Source organism: Eschrichtius robustus, chromosome 5 (assembly GCF_028021215.1).
Source record: "Eschrichtius robustus isolate mEscRob2 chromosome 5, mEscRob2.pri, whole genome shotgun sequence".
Taxonomy (NCBI): domain Eukaryota; kingdom Metazoa; phylum Chordata; class Mammalia; order Artiodactyla; family Eschrichtiidae; genus Eschrichtius; species Eschrichtius robustus.
The window spans coordinates 78,935,423-78,954,663 of NC_090828.1; the positions used below are offsets into that span (position 1 = coordinate 78,935,423).

Here is a 19,241-nt window from a genome sequence, read left to right on the forward strand (position 1 = left end):
TACGTAATAATGTATATTGATTATGAAATGTGATTATTTAAAGGGTTTCCATTTTCTTATGGATAATCACAGGCTACTTATAAATTAATGACTAAAATACCAAAGTAAATACTAAGGAACTTAAAGTTTACTTTGTTTCCATAGCAGCTGTGGACAAATTGAATGTAATTGATGATGAAGAGGAGGAAATTAAGAAGTCAGAGCCTGAGCCTGTTTATATAGATGAGGTAGGATCCTTCTTTTGTTTAATGGTTAAACTGTCGAGACTTAAAATGTGTTATCCTTGAGAATGCTTGGAAAGAGTAATTTTTATTCTCATTGAAATTAAAACTCTTTGTAAAGTGTCCTATTACTTTTTTAGGATAAGATGGATAGAGCCCTGCAGGTACTGCAGAGTATAGATCCAACAGATTCAAAACCAGACTCCCAAGACCTCTTGGACTTAGAAGGTACTAAGTGAATATTAGTGATTAATGTCATTTAATGTTTTAGCTATTTATAATGTCTTAAATTTCTTCTGCCTTGGGTTGCTTCCAGAGTTTAGAAATCTCTGGTGGGAAATAGACTGGTGTAGTAAATGAGTAAACATATTACTTAGAAGATGTTGCTATAAAACTGCCTATCCTGTCCAGTGAAGAAGTCTTTGCTTTTCTGTAATATCACTAGTGAAATTTGCAGTCCAAAAAAGGACAGAATTAGAAATAACAGCATATTAATTGAGTCAAAATGTTAGAAATTCTTACTCCTCTTTTAATTCTCTTGTGTCATAATTTTAAATGTCAAAATTATACATGATCTGTGTTAACTTTGTAATGCAGTTATTTGATGCATGCTGATGTGTCTTTTTAGTCTCTAAGAATTCTGAAACAATTAAAACAAATGTCTTTATGCCTTTTTTAATCCATTGGGAGAAAAATCTCTGTGATAAATGGATAAATGTTATTAAATTTTTTTATGGAAGAAAGCCTGGTTATGAATATAGAATATTGTACTATTGTATCAATGTTTACATTTGGAGATATATGAAATGTTTTATTTTGAAATGGCTTAAATAAATGAAAAATGTTCATATCTAATCTCTACATAATTACATATTTTACACACTGTGACTCAAATTCCTTTTACTTTAGCTAATAATAGTTTTCTAGGTATTTTTAAGATTTTTGAGGTAACTCCAAATTTCAGTCTGCAAACTTAGTACTTCCAGAGAACATGGTGGGATTTCTGTTCTGATTTTGACTTTGCCTTGGTCACATGATATTAATGTTGGTGCTGAATAGTATTAAATTTGGTCTTTTATAGTCCCTTCTCTAGCATAAGCTTAATTCTCTTTGTATTTTGCATGGTGTTGCATATTGGTGCTCTGTTGTTCAAAATTGTTGAAATTGACTTAAACTGATTTTTACTTTCAAGATTTTAAAATATTTTTGTATTTACAGATATCTGCCAACAGATGGGTCCAATGATAGATGAAAAACTTGAAGAGATTGATAGGTGAGATTCTTCATGCAGGAAATAACAAATATAGTTTTCCTAAGTTTACTTGTTTTTGGCAGAACTTTAAGCTAGGGAGTTTTTGTTGAACTGTTCCAATCTTTTGAAATTGTTTCTCAGTTTCCAAAATTCTTACAAACTAATAGCAGAATGGTACTTTTGATTTTGGTGCAGTTTTTTTCATGGCAGTATATTACATGCAGAGTGATAGACTCCAGCTCTTACAGTGCCAGTCTTCCTTTTCCTACTTGGGCTGGAGTTGAGAGATAATGAGTCGTGAAGAATAAAGCACAAAAATGAGAATAGGGATCTTAGGCAAGCATTGTTTTGTTATATAATGAGAAGTAGTATTTGTAAAACTTTCAAATGAAATTTCCTATATGTGTGTGACTCTAAATCCAGTGTATATACCTTCTGTTCTCATTTTTGTTCCTTGTATTTCTGTATCTCTTTTGTCCTTTTAATTTCATTATCCCATCTAGTTTTACACTTCCTTAGAAATAGTAGCACTGAAAGACAGACTGTCAGGGTTTTGAGCTTTTAACTTAGTTTTGCTCCTTCTCTTATTCCTCAGAGCTTTCTATCTGAAGTCAGAGGGGGCAGCCATAGTGAATGGCAGACAAGGGAGAAGGCTTTAGTGTTCTACCATCCTCCCTTTGTGTTTACTGAACTTGTGTACAAAACAGCACAACAAGAACAGGAACTACTTTACTTCTTATCTGCCTTTACCAGAGAAGAGTAGTAGCAGCAAGATTTTTTCTCGTCACTGAAGATTATAATCGTTGTTCCCTGGGACTTTTTTTTTGTAAATTTGTTGTATTTTCTACAGAAATGAAAAATAAATCCCTGTCGCAGTAAATGAAATGATGGTAGCAGTTTCATCACATTTTATTGGTCTTATTTTGGAGAAAGCATTGAATATCTACCTATACATCTGTTACTTTGGTTTCATTGAAGGCATGTTAATGGTCAGTGAATAATCAAATGGGAAAGATTAAAAAGAAAAATAGTATTATCTTAGGTGTGGCTAGGGGTGCAATTATTATAAACCTTTCTGGAGCCTAAACATAGTCTATATCTTTTAACCCAGCAATACTAAATACATAGGGATATATGCAAAGATTTAGCTCTTAGAGTGTTCTTCACAGTATTATTTATAACAAACTTGAAAGTAACTAAAATATCTTTTCTTTTCTCCCTTAATTTTTATTTATTTATTTATTTATTTTCGGCTGCATTGGGTCTTTGTTGCTGCGCGCGGGCTTTCTCTAGTTGCAGCGAGCTGGGGCTACTCTTCATTGCAGTGTGCAGGCTTCTCATTGCGGTGGCTTCTCTTGTTGCAGAGCACAGGCTCTAGGCGCGCGGGCTTCAGTAGTTGTGGCTCACGGGCTGTAGAGCGCAGGCTCAGTAGTTGTGGCACAGGGGCTTAGTTGCTCTGCGGCATGTGGGATCTTCCAGGACCCGGGCTCGAACCTGTATCCCCTGCATTGGAGGTAGATTCTTAACCACTGCGCCACCGGGGAAGCCCTAAAATGTCTTTCAATGTGAGATTGGTTTAAAAAACTTCTACATCCTTACATTCTACAATAAAAAGCATTACCATTGATAAATATCTATTGGCATGGAAAGATGTCATGCTATATAATGAAAAAAAACCGAAGATATGACAGTATAATTTTATTTTTGTTGATAAAAAAGAATATCTTCAGAGAAAAAGGTCTAGAACAATTAAAAATAGAGTGATATTTTCTGATATGAGTTAATTTTTTGAGTGAAAGCTCACCTGTTAACCAGTTCTCTCTTCAATTTCAGTTCCTGAATAGGCCAGCTGGCATTTTCCATTCCGTGCCCACTAACTGCAGATGCATCTCCTGTTCTGGAAAATGCTTACTGTTCTGCAAAAAATTGTTATTGACTATTTACCTTTGTCAAACATTCAGAGATGAATAAAATATTGCTTCTTCCCTTGAATGGATCATTGTCAGTTTGTTTTTCCTTAAAAGAAAAACAACTTTACTGTCAGAATTTAAAATTTTACATTTCATGTCTGTCTGTCATTGTACAGAATGAAATTTTGTAGCATTTATCACACTAGGAAATTATATTGTGTAAACAATATAAATTGACCAAAAAAACGTGTACATAGAGTTATTGAAGAGAGATCCATAGCTTGAACTTAACTATGTTCCAGGCTGTTCTAACGTTCTTTCCTACTACCTTCCGAAAACCGTTTTCTACCACCTTAATCAAATTGCCCTTTTCATTCTTCCCTCGTGTACCCTTCTCGTTCCTTTCACTTGCCTTAATTCACAGTGTCCCACTGACCTGACTTAGTCTTCCTTTTTTTGCTTGGCCTCTCCATCCTTCCTCAGGTGCCAACTTAAGTCCCAGCTTCTCCCTAAAGCATTTTCAGTCAAATTAATCCCCTCCTCTAAACTCTTCTGTTCCCTACCTATTTCATTTAATTTTGCATTCAAATATATGCTATCTTACATCATTTGCTATTTTTCAGGTACTTAGCCTTGTCTCCCTAGTAAGTTGCAGTCTTTCTGAAGGAGAGGACCACACCTTCTGCCTAATTTCTCTGTCCCAGGATAGTGTTGGGCACAGTTTAGTAAAAATTTATTGTTTCTTTGGTATTATGTCTCAAATCCTGGAAGGTGATCTCAAATGTGCTCAGTCATCCTGCCCTTCTATGTTCTCCTGGTGTTCATCAGTATACTGGGTTATGTGGACCAATTGCCTATGGTTACTTCTTAGTCACAAATTTGTTAGCATGGACACTAATTTCTGAAGCTTCCTGTGTGACTTATAACTGGTATTTCTGAAAATAGAGTTTGACCTCCTTTATACAGTCACACATGCAAGAGAGGAAACAGCACTTTATGTTTGTTTCAGACATAACAGTCTCTGATAGAGGAAAGGTGACAAGTCCTGATAGGACTCAGTCCAGGTCATGTATTTGGGAGCCCTGTGTCTGGCTGCCTGCGTTTGCCTCTTGTCTCTCGAGTCTCTCTGTGTACATATTTTAAAAAGCTACATTTAATAAACAGACTTGTGGGTGCTTTAGGCCAGATAAAGTGGCCCTTCAACTTTTATGAACTTGTCAGTTGCAAAGGGAGTTCTTTATTACTCCCAGGGTAACAGGCAAAACTGTACCGAGTCAAAAGGATTTGCTTTGGAGTTCCTTGGGCAGATTTAAAGATGCAAATTTGAAAATGTTCTTATTTGGACCTGGTTTCACTCACTTTTTCGGAAGAAACCAGCAAACAAGCAGTAGAGACTAGTTCGTTATATTGTTTTCATTTGCATTTTCAAGGATAGTTATTCTTTTTTTTGTTTTTTTGTTTTAGTTGATCCTTTCATGAGTATGAGCAAATGAAAATGTGTGTGATTTTGTTTGTGAATGTGCTTTTATCTCAGTCATACTGTATTTCATAGCAGGCTCTGGGCCTTGCCTGAGGACTTTCTTCTACTAAGATTTTTAATTAAGGCTTGGACTCTTCCTAAATTTAGAAATTACTCTTCTTTGTAATTGAATTTCCAACAGAGACCTGTAACATAAGAAACAACATTCTCCTAGCACCAAAATTATGAATTGATTGCATTTTATGAGGTGTGGAAAGGAGTTCCCCTAATATTATGAAGGCATATCAGCCTAGACATTACATGAATTAAATAATTCCTCCTCCCATTTTCCCTTTTTGAATATACTTTCATATATATAAGGAACCTTTTAAAATATGAGTAGAAAATGTGGTAAATTTTTAAAAATAATTTATGTTGCTAAAAATTAAAAATATGCTTAAAGTGCTTAAAAACTTTGAAGAGTATTAAAGTGCTTCCCTTCTATGTTAGGAAGCATTCAGAATTGTCTGAATTGAATGTAAAAGTCTTGGAAGCTCTGGAACTATATAACAAGTTGATGAATGAAGCACCAGTATATTCAGTCTATTCAAAGATCCATCATCCAGCACATTACCCACCTTCATCAGCTGGAGTTCCAATGCAGGTGAGCATTTTTGAGAACATTTTTCAAAATTTAAGAAAAGTTTTCAATTTAAAAAAAAGAAAGCTTTAAAGCATAGTATTAAAATTTCTGTGGTCCATGAATAACATTATAAAATTCATCTTTGTCAAAAAATGTTGGCTAAACAATTAGTGTTCACCAGGACAATTAGACACTGATATTTCACAAATACATTTTAGTTCATTTATAACATAATGAAGAGACCATTAAATATATGAGGGGAGTTCTGTTCTTCATGAGCTTTTGTAAATATAAAGTATAAATCCTTTATGTAAGTGTAAAACCTTTTTGTAAGTATAAAGTATAAATCCTTTGATTTAGGACAGTGCCTGGCATGTCAGAAGTTCTACAGATGAGGTACTGATGCTGTTCCTGTTGCTCAGCAAGCAAAATTTAATGTTTCTTTTAAATTTCTGTTAAGATTTCTTTGACTTACGTGATTATTAAAAGTCTTCATTAAAGAACTCATTTTGTTCTCAGATCATGCTTTATATTTTCTTAGATGCACAACTTAAATTGTGCATGCATAACATATATGATGCAGGCATATAGATGCAGGTTCCATGAGCCATTCATGAACACCATCTTTTCCAGAACTTTACACCTTTTCTGTGTTTCCCAGCTGAACTGGATATTTATATTTATCAGTATCCAGTATTCTGAAACCTTTTTGAAATTTCAGCCAGTTAGTGGTTGAATTCAGAATGAGTTTGGATGAACAAATTTCATGTTAATTTACGAAAACTGGTATGTAAAGGAGTGTGTGAAGGAGACACCAAGGAGAAAAGATAGAATATGGATGCATAATCTAGATGACTTCACACAACATAATTGTTAAGTAAAAAAAAGAATAGTTACTGTGGTAACTCACATCAGACAAGATGCATTTATCAAATATGCCATGCCCTGAACTTTTGAAAATGATGAGAATCATTACATATGAGAATAGAAAGAATTTCTGGGTGCAAAAGACAGCTGGAGTTTATTCAATATTGCTTCTGTTTTCAAAGAGTTATCTGCTCCTGCTATGAACATGGAACAAAAAGAAATGTTTGCGCTATTGTGTTATGGGACTGTATGTTGTATTTACTTCTTTGTGTGTCTGTAAAGGGCTATTTATTATTCCTATGTCAGGTTTTTCTGTTTAGTTGCATACTATTTACAACCTGTGTTTTGCTAAGCATAACTCATTTCTTTAAAAAGCTAGCTTTCTGTCTAGTTTGATTCTTCACATGATGCTATCTGTACTGTTCGTGCATAATAGCATTTGAAATATTCAAAGTTCCTATTCTAATTTGAAAAAAAAAGTTCGTACTAAAAAAAGTTAGCGTAACACACCATTAGCTGCATCTGTGAAGGCCACTCAGGAATCCTAACCTGCAGAAGAGGTCCACTCCCACCATCTCAGCCTGTGGTAAGTGGGCTGTTATGTGTCTGCTAAGGAGGTAATATGATAGTACTTATTAATGTCATAGTTGATTTGGCATTTCTAGCATTCTAAATTTTCATGTCATTGGTCTTTGCTTTAAAAATAGCTTAGTTTAAAACTCATGGTTACCAAGGGGGAAAGGGTGGGGGGGGAGGGATAAACTGGGAGATAGGGATTGACGTATACATGCTACTATATATAAAATAGATAACTAATAAGAACCTACTGTATAGCACAGGGAACTCTACTTAATACTCTGTAATGACCTACATGGGAATAGAATCTAAAAACGGGTAGATATATGTATATGTATAACTGATTCACTTTGCTGTACAGCAGAAACTAATACAACATTGTAAAGCAACTATACTCCAATAAAAATTAATTTTAAAAATGAGCTCAGTTTAAAACTGGAACGATTGATATTTATTAAACGTGCATTGTTTTGATGCTGTATTTGGTAAGCAGGTGGTAGATCCTGTATGTTACCCTGGAAATTAAGTAGGGCACATATAAATATTCACAGAGACTTAGACCATTTTGCTATTTCTTAAGAGTACATCTCCTTTACCCATAGTTCTTCTTTCCTTTTGTCCTATCTGTCCTGCAGGCAGGATGAAGGAGGCATTGGCAGAGAGGGCCTGCACTCTGCCTTGATACCATTTATTCTTCAACTTACTCTTTTAAGTTTCATTCTTAAGAAATTGAATAAGTCACCCTGAGATGGGGGTGAAGAAGGTCATCTCTCTGATGGTAACTTGAAGTGATACTGTGCTGCCCTTCAAGGGAGTATATAGTTTTCTGTGGCTCTTCAGCAAGACATGTACTTAGTAATAGGCAACCTGGGTGGATTCCAACGTGCTCCTTAAAAGTACACCACCTCCCTTCCTTTCAACCCCCTGCAAAATAAAAGAACAAGTAAATCATAAATTTCCATAGATTTGGCACTGTGATTTGGAAGCGCTCTGCTTTTTATACTAGGGTGGATAGACTGGTAGAATCAGATTGCTTCCCAAAGAAGTATAACATTTTATTTCATTTAAGTCTTTTAAAGTTTTAAATGTATTGCTAGGTAGTTGTTTGGGAGATCAGTGAGTCAACTTTTCTCTTTGGTTAATAGACATATCCAGTTCAACCACATGGTGCAAACTATATGGGTCAAAGTATTCACCAAGTCACGGTTGCCCAAAGCTACAGCCTAGGACCAGATCAAATCGGTCCACTGAGATCGATGCCTCCAAATGTGAATTCCTCAGTGACAACACAGCCTGCCCCAACTCCGTATTTAAGGTAAGTGTTTGGGAGCTGTGTTAATTTTGTAATTATATGCATTAAATTTTCACAGATTTTCAGAATGAGAATAATTAGACCCTTCTCTTTATAATTATAGTGCCCTCTTTTGCTATTGAGATGAAGTTGTAGAACTGCCCATTCAAGATCCCATGAAATCGGAATGGTGCTGTCTTAGCTTTGCTACCCATACTGAGATGGTGCCTAGACCTGGCTTATAGTCTGGGTCCCCAGGACAAAATAAAGCTAACTGTCCCTTACAGGACCCAAGCCTGTACTTCGGTCCTGTAAGGGTATACTTAGCACGGTGCTCTAAGCAGCCTAGTAAAGTAGTCCCAGACATATTTTAGGAGCAGGTACTCCTAAAAATCAGAAAATTTTGTTACTCTGACTCTTAAAAAGAAGTGTTTGAGCTGTGGAATTTGTAGTCTGATTTTTCATACTAACTTCTATTCTGAAAAACATGTTTAAATCTTGTCTTCTGTTAACTTTGCTTAACCACACAAAATGTTTATTCAGTACAGTCATGTGTAATGATTTGTAAGGTCTCTTCCCACTCTTTTCTTTTTTTTTTAATTTTTAAAAACATTTTATTATAGAAAACAATAAAAACAATAAAATATAAACAAAAATAGCAGTATAATGAACTCTTCTGTATCCATCATCCAGGTTCAACTCATAGTTAATCTTTTTTTTTTATTTCTGAGATATACATTTTAAAGTAATAACTAGAATTATGACTTATAACATTATACCAGAACATATAAGGTTTTTAGAAATTTCATGTAATGTCTGAAACATTTATATTAACATATTTCCATACAAATAACCCAGTGAAAGTTTAGTATTAGTAGTTTTGTTTGTTTGGTTTTTTTATACTGCAGGTTCTTGTTAGTCATCAATTTTATACACATCAGTGTATACATGTCAATCCCAATCGCCTAATTCAGCACACCACCATCCCCACCCCACCGGAGTTTTCCCCCCTTGGTGTCCATATGTCTGTTCTCTACATCTGTGTCTCAACTTCTGCCCTGCAAACCAGCTCATCTGTACCATTTTTCTAGGTTCCACATACATGCGTTAATATACGATATTTGTTTTTCTCTTTCTGACTTACTTCACTCTGTATGACAGTCTCTAGATCTATCCACGTCTCAACAAATGACTCAATTTCGTTCCTTTTTATGGCTGAGTAATATTCCATTGTATATATGTACCACAACTTCTTTAACCATTCGTCTGTCGATGGGCATTTAGGTTGCTTCCATGACCTGGCTATTGTAAATAGTGCTGCAATGAACATTGGAGTGCATGTGTCTTTTTGAATTATGGTTTTCTCTGGGTATACGCCCAGTAGTGGGATTGCTGGATCATATGGTAGCTCTATTTTTAGTTTTTTAAGGAACCTCCATACTGTTCTCCATAGTGGCTGTATCAATTTACATTCCCACCAACAGTGCAAGAGGCTTCCCTTTTCTCCACACCCTCTCCAGCATTTGGTGTTTGTAGATTTTCTGATGATGCCCATTCTAACTGGTGTGAGGTGATACCTCATTGTAGTTTTGATTTGCATTTCTCTGATAATTAGTGATGTTGAGCATCTTTTCATGTGCTTCTTGGCCATCTGTATGTCTTCTTTGGAGAAATGTCTATTTAGGTCTTCTGCCCATTTTTGGATTGGGTTGTTTGTTTCTTTAATATTGAGCTGAATGAGCTGTTTATATATTTTGGAGATTAATCCTTTGTCCGTTAATTCATTTGCAAATATTTTCTCCCATTCTGAGGGTTGTCTTTTCGTCTTGTTTATGGTTTCCTTTGCTGTGCAAAAGCTTTGAAGTTTCATTAGGTCCCATTTGTTTATTTTTGTTTTTATTTCCATTACTCTAGGAGGTGGATCAAAAAAGATCTTGCTGTGATTGATGTCAAAGAGTGTTCTTCCTATGTTTTCCACTAAGAGTTTTATAGTGTCCTGTCTTACATTTAGGTCTCGAATCCATTTTGAGTTTATTTTTGTGTATGGTGTTAGAGAGTGTTCTAATTTCATTCTTTTGCATGTAGCTGTCCAGTTTTCCCAGCACCACTTATTGAAGAGACTGTCTTTTCTCCATTGTATATCTTTGCCTCCTTTGTCATAGATTAGTTGACCATAGGTGCGTGGGTTTATCTCCGGGCTTTCTATCCTGTTCCACTGATCTATGTTTCTGTTTTTGTGCCAGTACCATATTGTCTTGATTACTGTAGCTTTGTAGTATAGTCTGAAGTCAGGGAGTCTGATTCCTCCAGCTCCGTTTTTTTCCCTCAAGACTGCTTTGGCTATTCGGGGTCTTTTGTGTCTCCATACAAATTTTAAGATGATTTGTTCTCATTCCGTAAAAAATGGCATTGGTAATTTGATAGGGATTGCATTGAATCTGTAGATTGCTTTGGGTAGTATAGTCTTTTGCACAATATTGATTCTTCCAATGCAAGAACATGGTATATCTCTCCACCTGTTGGTATCATCTTTAATTTCTTTCATCAGTGTCTTACAGTTTTCTGCATACAGGTCTTTTGTCTCCCTAGGTAGGTTTATTCCTAGATATTTTATTCTTTTTGTTGCAATGGTAAATGGGAGTGTTTCCATAATTTCTCTTTCAGATTTTTCATCATTGGTTTACAGGAATGCAAGAGATTTCTGTGCATTAATTTTGTATCCTGCAACTTTACCAAATTCATTGATTACCTCTAGTAGTTTTCTGGTGGCATTTTTAGGATTCTCTATGTATAGTATCATGTCATCTGCAAACAGTGATGGTTTTACTTCTTCTATTCCAATTTGTATTCCTTTTATTTCTTTTTCTTCTCTGATTGCCGTGGCTAGGACTTCCAAAACTATGTTGAATAATAGTGGTGAGAGTGGACATCCTTGTCTCGTTCCTGATCTTAGAGGAAATGCTTCCAGTTTTTCACCATTGAGAATGATGTTTGCTGTGGGTTTGTCGTATATGGCCTTTATTATGTTGAGGAAAGTTCCCTCTATGCCCACTTTCTGGAGAGTTTTTATCAGAAATGGGTGTTGAATTTTGTCAAAAGCTTTTTCTGCATCTATTGAGATGATCATATGGTTTTTATTCTTCAATTTGTTAATATGGTGTATCACATTGATTGATTTGTGTATATTGAAGAATCCTTGCATCCCTGGGATAAATCCCACCTGATCGTGGTATATGATCCTTTTAATGTATTGTTGGATTCTGTTTGCCAGTATTTTGTGGAGGATTTTTGCATCTATATTCATCAGTGATATTGGTCTGTAATTTTCTTTTTTTGTAGTATCTTTGTCTGGTTTTGGTATCAGGGTGATGGTGGCCTCATAGAATGAGTTTGGGAGTGTTCCTTCCTCTGCAATTTTTTGGAAGAGTTTGAGAAGGATGGGTGTTAGCTCTTCTCTAAATGTTTGATAGAATTCACCTGTGAGGCCATCTGGTCCTAGAATTCACCTGTGAAGCCATCTGGTCCTGGACTTTTGTTTGTTGGAAGATTTTTAATCACAGTTTCAATTTCATTACTTGTGATTGGTCTGTTCATATTTTCTGTTTCTTCCTGGTTCAGTCTTGGAAGTTTATACCTTTCTAAGAATTTGTCCATTTCTTCCAGGTTGTCCATTTTACTGGCATAGAGTTGCTTGTAGTAGTCTCTTAGGATGTTTTGTATTTCTGCGGTGTCTGTTGTAACTTCTCCTTTTTCATTTCTAATTTTATTGATTTGAGTCCTCTCCCTCTTTTTCTTGATGAGTCTGGCTAATGGCTTATCAATTTTGTTTATCTTCTCAAAGAACCAGCTTTTAGTTTTATTGATCTTTGCTATTGTTTTCTTTGTTTCTATTTCATTTATTTCCGCTCTGATCTTTATGATTTCTTTCCTTCTGCTAACTTTGGGTTTTGTTTGTTCTTCTTTCTCTAGTTCCTTTAGGTGTAAGGTTAGATTGTTTACTTGAGATTTTTCTTGTTTCTTTAGGTAGGCTTGTATAGCTATAAACTTCCTCTTAGAACTGCTTTTGCTGCATCCCATAGGTTTTGGATCATCGTGTGTTCATTGTCATTTGTCTCTAGGTATTTTTTGATTGCCTCTTTGATTTCTTCAGTGATCTCTTGGTTGTTTAGTAACGTATTGTTTAGCCTCCATGTGTTTGTGTCTTTAACGTTTTTTTCCCTGTAATTGATTTCTAATCTCATAGCGTTGTGGTCAGAAAAGATGCTTGATATGATTTCGATTTTCTTAAATTTACTGAGGCTTGATTTGTGACCCAAGATGTGATCTATCCTGGAGAATGTTCCATGCACACTTGAGAAGAAAGTGTAATCTGCTGTTTTTGGATGGAATGTCCTATAAATATCAATTAAATCTATCTGGTCTATTGTGTCATTTAAAGCTTCTGTTTCCTTATTTATTTTCATTTTGGATGATCTGTCCATTGGTGTAAGTGAGGTGTTCAAGTCCCCCACTATTATTGTGTTACTGTCGATTTCCTCTTTTATAGCTGTTAGCAGTTGCCTTATGTATTGAGGTGCTCCTATGTTGGGTGCATACATATTTATAATTGTTATATTTTCTTCTTGGATTGATCCCTTGATCATTATGTAGTGTCCTTCCTTGTCTCTTGTAACATTCTTTATTTTAAAGTCTATTTTATCTGATATGAGTATAGCTACTCCAGCTTTCTTTTGATTTCCATTTGCATGGAATATCTTTTTCCATCCCCTCACTTTCAGTCTGTATGTGTCCCTAGGTCTGAAGTGGGTCTCTTGTAGACAGCATATATATGGGTCTTGTCTTTGTATCCATTCAGCAAGCCTGTGTCTTTTGGTTGGAGCATTTAATAATCCATTCACGTTTAAGGTAATTATCGATATGTATGTTCCTATGACCATTTTCTTAATTGTTTTGGGTTTGATTTTGTAGGTCCTTTTCTTCTCTTGTGTTTCCCACTTAGAGAAGTTCCTTTAGCATTTGTTGTAGAGCTGGTTTGGTGGTGCTGAATTCTCTTAGCTTTTGCTTGTCTGTAAAGCTTTTGATTTCTCCGTCGAATCTGAATGAGATCCTTGCTGGGTAGAGTAATCTTGGTTGTAGGTTCTTCCCTTTCATCACTTTAAGTATATCATGCCACTCCCTTCTGGCTTGTAGAGCTTCTGCTGAGAAATCAGCTGTTAACCTTATGGGATTCCCTTGTATGTTATTTGTCGTTTTTCCCTTGCTGCTTTCAATAATTTTTCTTTGTCTTTAGTTTTTGCCAATTTGATTACTATGTGTCTCTGCGTGTTTCTCCTTGGGTTTATCCTGTATGGGACTTGCTGTGCTTCCTGGACTTGGGTGGCTATTTCCTTTCCCATGTAGGGAAGTTTTCTAGTATAATCTGTTCACATATTTTCTCTGGTCCTTTCTCTCTCTCTTCTCCTTCTGGGACCCCTATAATGTGAATGTTGTTGCGTTTAATGTTGTCCCAGAGGTCTCTTAGGCTGTCTTCATTTATTTTCATTCTTTTTTCTTTAGCCTGTTCCGCAGCAGTGAATTCCACCATTCTGTCTTCCAGGTCATTTATCCGTTCTTCTGCCTCAGTTATTCTGCTGTTGATTCCTTCTAGTGTAGTTTTCATTTCAGTTATTGTATTGTTCATCTCTGTTTGTTTTTTCTTTAATTCTTCTACGTCTTTGTTAAACATTTCTTGCATCTTCTCGATCTTTGCCTCCATTCTTATTCCGAGGCCCTGGATCATCTTCACTATCATTATTCTGAATTCTTTTTCTGGAAGGTTGCCTATCTCCACTTTATTTAGTTGTTTTTCTGGGGTTTTATCTTGTTCCTTCATCTGGTATGTAGCCCTCTGCCTTTTCATCTTGTCTGTCTTTCTGTGAATGTGGTTTTTGTTCCACAGGCTGCAGGATTATAGTTTTTCTTGCTTCTGCTGTCTGCCCTCTGGTGGTTGAGGCTATCTAACTCTTCCCACTCTTAAATTCCATGTGTATAAATTTTAGATATTATCTGGAAGTTAAATACATCTATTGGTATTGGTGTTTGATTAAGTTAAAATGTAAAAATTTTGTTATCCTGGGTGACAGTAGGAATTACAGAGAGAAAAACTGGATGAGTGTAGACATTAATCCTCCTATATTGAAGCAGTGTATTTAAAAATTATATATCTTTTAAAAGATACGCTATAGTAATTACAGGAACAAATGGAAGTCCTGCAATTTGGTGTGACTTTTCAACTTAGTGGGGTTTTGGGGGTTTTGTTTTGTTTTTGTATAGTGTCAATAAGTAAACTATAGGTCAGGACTATTTTGAGGGTAGATTCAGGACCCTATGTGGATTACATGTTCTCCCTGCCTTTATTATTTTTATGTAGGGATTCAGGTTAAGCTATCCGGGGCAGCTTTGAAAGTGCCCTACCAAAGGAAAGTATAAAGAGTGGGTGAGGAATAGTGGTCTCCTCTGTGCTGATCGAGAGAAGAGGGAAGGGAGAAAATGGGCCGAGGGTGTACTTGAGCCAGGGTTTTGTTCTCATTGCAGCTGGCCAAGGACACCAGCATCAGAAACAATCTGCGTCTCCTCAAAAGATTTCTAAATGTTTTCCGTGAGAGATTTTGGAGAAAAGAGAATTAGATAGGCCTTATAATCCTATATTTTATTTCTTTTTGAGTACTTTCTTCTTCCCAAATATAAAAATTACATTAACAGTATTGGATAGCTGGAGTAGTTAAATCATAATCGGAATAGTAGAGGTATATAAACTTAAAGAGATGGAAAAGACATTTTTATTTTATCATGATGATTGATCTCTGACCGTAACTTAGATAATGCAAAGTAAATATGGTTTTCTTTTTAAAATTTTGTTTGTAGCGCTGGACAAGACACTGTTTCCAATCCTACTTACATGAATCAGAACTCTCACCTTCAGTCAGCTACTGGTGCAGCTGCTTACACGCAGCAAATGGGGATGTCTGTGGATCTGTCATCTCACCAGAGCACTACTTCCAGTTTGCCACGGTCGGCAGGCTTTGTGGTGGCAGCTCCAGCTCATTCAGTTGCACAGCAGCAAACAGATTACCCTCAGCAGCAGCCTCTCCTTTAAAAACAGACCAAGCATTTTCTTGAAAGCCTTCCTAAGTGTACTACTCGACCCTTGTGATTGTAATCTGAAAATATTAAAAGAAGAAAAAAATTTTTTCTCAGCTCAAAAGGCCCATGAATAAATAAAGCACAGAAACGTATTTTACTCTAATAGGCCATAAAAGGTTTTTTCAGTCCCAACTTATTTGAGGGCAAATTTTTGATGAGAGGCAGCTTCAAGTTGCTTCCAGTTAGTTTTTTCTTACTTTCAAATCTCTCTACACAAGTCTGGACAACCAGTAAGTAGCCTTATGACACTAAACAACATGAGATAGGAGCATATAAAGAAACCACCAGTTACCCCTAAAATATCATAATTGGGAGAGCACTGAAACCTTTAAGTACTTTTTGTCTGCGTATTTTTTTTTTCAGAGTTTCCCACCCATCATTATTTTAAAAGGCGAACATGTTTTTGTGTATGCATTTAGCTTCCCTACATATTTCCTTTGGCTTCTTAAATTGTAGTTGTGTTTGCAGTACTGTCAGTTGTGCTCTCAGTGGTGTGTTGAGTAATAATTAGCATATAATTGTCTACAGAAGCAAGAGCACTTTGGGAGGAACAAAAATGTTTTCTGTTATTATCAGTGAAGACGATGTAAATGCAGTTGTGTGATAAAGCATTTAGCCAGTCTCCCAATCATGCCAACAAGTGGGCTGAGGAGTGCCCCACAAAACATTTCCATTCCCTGGAAAAAAACCATTTCTTTTCCTACAAGGGTCCTTGGCATTTAGAATTGCCACTAATGACCTTTTCAAGTGATTTTGGCCATTCTCTAATGAAGGTATGGTCAGGTTTTTTGTTTGTTTTGTTTTGCTTTCCTGTAGTGTGGTGTGCAGAGATGCTGCATTTCCTTTTTACAGAGTATATGTGAATCTGAGCTATGAGACATTCCTAATAATTTGATGTGATATATATACCAAGTGTGGATGATGTATGATTTTATTGATGTGTTGTTCTTTTAAAGAGATGATTTGAGTACCACTGGTATGCCAGACTGTTGAAAATTTTGGCCATTCCTTTCAAAAGTAATCCTGAGCCTGTGGAATAATAACAGGCAATGGCTTTATAGGGAAGCCATCAAGACAGTTTTCCTGAAGCCTATGTTTTAAGTGAGTTTATAGTGCTAATAGATTCCACATACTTTAGGAGTTAGGTAGTAAACCAATAAGGATTGTTTTCTTTCCTAAAAATTTGCACACTATTGCATCATCTGCCAACTTTTTAGATAACACAACATGCAAATACATATGCTTACAGATACATGGTATTTAGACTGGGGGAAAACAGTGGACATAAGTTTTGTTTTTAAAAAGTTAACTTGTGGGAATTCTCTGGTGGTCCAGTGGTTAGGACTCGGCACTTTCACTGCTGGGGCCCGGGTTCGATCCCTGGTTCGGGGAACTAAGATCCCAGAAGCCACCAAAAAAAAAAACGTTAATTTGCATGGAAGCAAGATCTCTATATTGTTTTTTAAAGAAAGCCCTTAATCTTTCTACCAAGAATCCATTTGAAGACAGTACTCTGGAAATTTTTGTCATTTATGTAGTTACAGAAATTTGATTATAAGTATGTTCCTTTTTCAAAGAAACTGTATATTAGAACAAAATAGTCTTATGTATACTACTTGGTCTACATGTAAAGGGAAAAACAAGCAGTATTTGAAAGCCCAGTTTCTGTCATTGTCTTATTTCAGGTACAAGTAACTGGAAAGAAACTTAACCTTTCATGTCTCTGTTCTGTTTTTTATCCAGTATTTTCCTTCTATGTGAATTAAATTATATACTTATAAAAAATTCTAAAATGGCACCTTACTTTTTTGGAAATGAATCTTCTATTCTTTAAAGAAAACAAAACATAAAAAACATTTACAAAGCTGCTCTTGATAATAATTAATGTTTGCATATATATGGAAAATCTTATTTTTCCCCCCAAACAATATTTAATAAAGTTATTTTAATGTTTGTGTAAATAATTCATGTATAATTGTGATCTGAGTTGTAAAAGCTTAATTCTGTGTAAGTCTTTGAAGTAGAATAAATACTGCACACCCACTAAATCGGGATCTGCCATTTAAGTTCACCTAATGTAGTTTTGTAATGATATAACATGCAACATGTATATAGTGTATATTGGCATTCATCTGTGAAATTTTATACATCCAGAAGTTTCTTCTCCCTTTTAAATTAAAAATTATTTTTGCCATACGGTAATGAATTTTGTGTTGCAGGTTGTTGATAGTATAAAAACGTTATTAAATCTGTGTACTGAGATGATATTTTTGGTGTTAATAAATACAGGGTTGTTATTTTTCTTTCTTTTTCGTGATCTTATGGATTGTATTTAAGACCTGTTTATAATTAAATGTTTTCTGCCAAAGGAATTGTCTAACATCAGATTTCTACATTAGGTTCATAGGTTTATATAAAAAATAAAAATAACTTCTGCTTTTTCATATTGTATCTTGGTACATTAGAAAGAATTCCTGAAAATTTATAATAAAATTAATTTTCACTAATGTAGGAAAAATTTCCCCTGGATGTTAAACTATATAAAGTAGGATATGTTCTTATAGTTTGAAAAATGTACGGTCTATCAATATTGTCTTGTAATTTGGTAATTTGTTTATAAAATTACCTGAACATTAAATAATTATAATATTTATCACCTAGGAGTTGATACTTGACTATGTAACAAATTTCACTGTGAATTTTTGAAGATAAGTTATAGTTTCAATTTTTAAAAAATTGATTATTAGATGTTAAAAAAAATTATGGCTTAAAGATTTAAAAAGCAAGTTTTTCTTAGTAAAAATTGTAAGTGTCAAGGCCCCTGACTTCTAGGAGAGGATTTATTGAATTGTCATTATGATGAGAAAGCTGAAGTTATTTTTGTAAATAATAAATTGTAAATAATATAGCACCAATCTGTCATGCTTTGTTTCTGTCAAAAGGCATTTTTGGGGCTTCCCTGGTGGCGCAGTGGTTGAGAATCTGCCTGCCAATGCAGGGGACATGGGTTTGAGCCCTGGTCTGGGAAGATCCCACATGCCACGGAGCGACTAGGCCCGTGAGCCACAATTACTGAGTCTGCGCGTCTGGAGCCTGTGCTCCGCAACAAGAGAGGCCGCGATAGTGAGAGGCCCGCGCACCGTGATGAAGAATGGCCCCCGCTTGCTGCAACTAGAGAAAGCCCTCGCACAGAAACAAAGACCCAACACAGCCACAAATTAATTAATTAATTAAAAAAATTTTTTTTTCTTATTTACTTACATCAGTTTTAGTTGGTAAAGGGAGGACTCAATTCTAGGGATTTGATTTTTTGTTAATTTGATTTTTGTTTGACGGTTAAAGATTTTTTTAAAAAATTTTATTTTATTTATTTATTTTTGGCTGCATTGGGTCTTCATCGCTGTGTACGGGCTTTCTCTAGTTGTGGCGAGTGGGGGCTACTCTTTGTTGCAGTGTGCGGGCTTCTCATTGCGGTGGCTTCTCTTGTTGTGGAGCACAGGTTCTAGGTGCGTGGGCTTCAGTAGATGTGGCACATGGGCTTAGTTGCTCCGCGGCATGTGGGATCTTCCCAGACCAGGGCTCGAACCCGTGTCCCCTGCATTGGCAGGCGGATTCTTAACCACTGCGGCACCAGGGAAGCCCCAAGATTTATTTTTTAATAAAGTTTTCTGCAGAAGAATTATTCTAATTTTACGAAGCCAAATTTGAGTTTGCATTTTTAAAAAACCTTACTGTGTCAAAAAAAGAAATTAGGTTGCTTATGTAGAGTAGTGGGATGAATAGTGTCCTCCCAAAATTCATGTTCACCCAGAATGTCAGAATGTGACCTTATTTGGAAAA

General features: G+C 35.6%; 1 protein-coding gene across 2 annotated transcripts in view; it reads left to right on the top strand.

Moving 5' to 3' along the window:
- The window catches only part of STAM2 (signal transducing adaptor molecule 2), a 58,014-nt gene extending 40,350 nt beyond the window's left edge, over nt 1–17,664 (top strand). Inside the window, exons 9-14 of one of the 2 annotated variants that reach the window (XM_068545115.1) lie at nt 148–227; nt 362–449; nt 1,440–1,494; nt 5,353–5,506; nt 8,074–8,243; nt 15,123–17,664. In XM_068545115.1, coding sequence (XP_068401216.1) covers nt 148–227; nt 362–449; nt 1,440–1,494; nt 5,353–5,506; nt 8,074–8,243; nt 15,123–15,354 — 779 coding nt within the window. In that variant the 3' untranslated portion in view covers nt 15,355–17,664. Of the gene's footprint in view, nt 1–144; nt 228–361; nt 450–1,439; nt 1,495–5,352; nt 5,507–8,073; nt 8,244–15,122 lie in introns of both variants that reach the window. The other variant, XM_068545114.1, reaches the window with a different exon arrangement.
- The last annotated feature ends 1,577 nt before the right edge of the window (nt 17,665–19,241 follow it).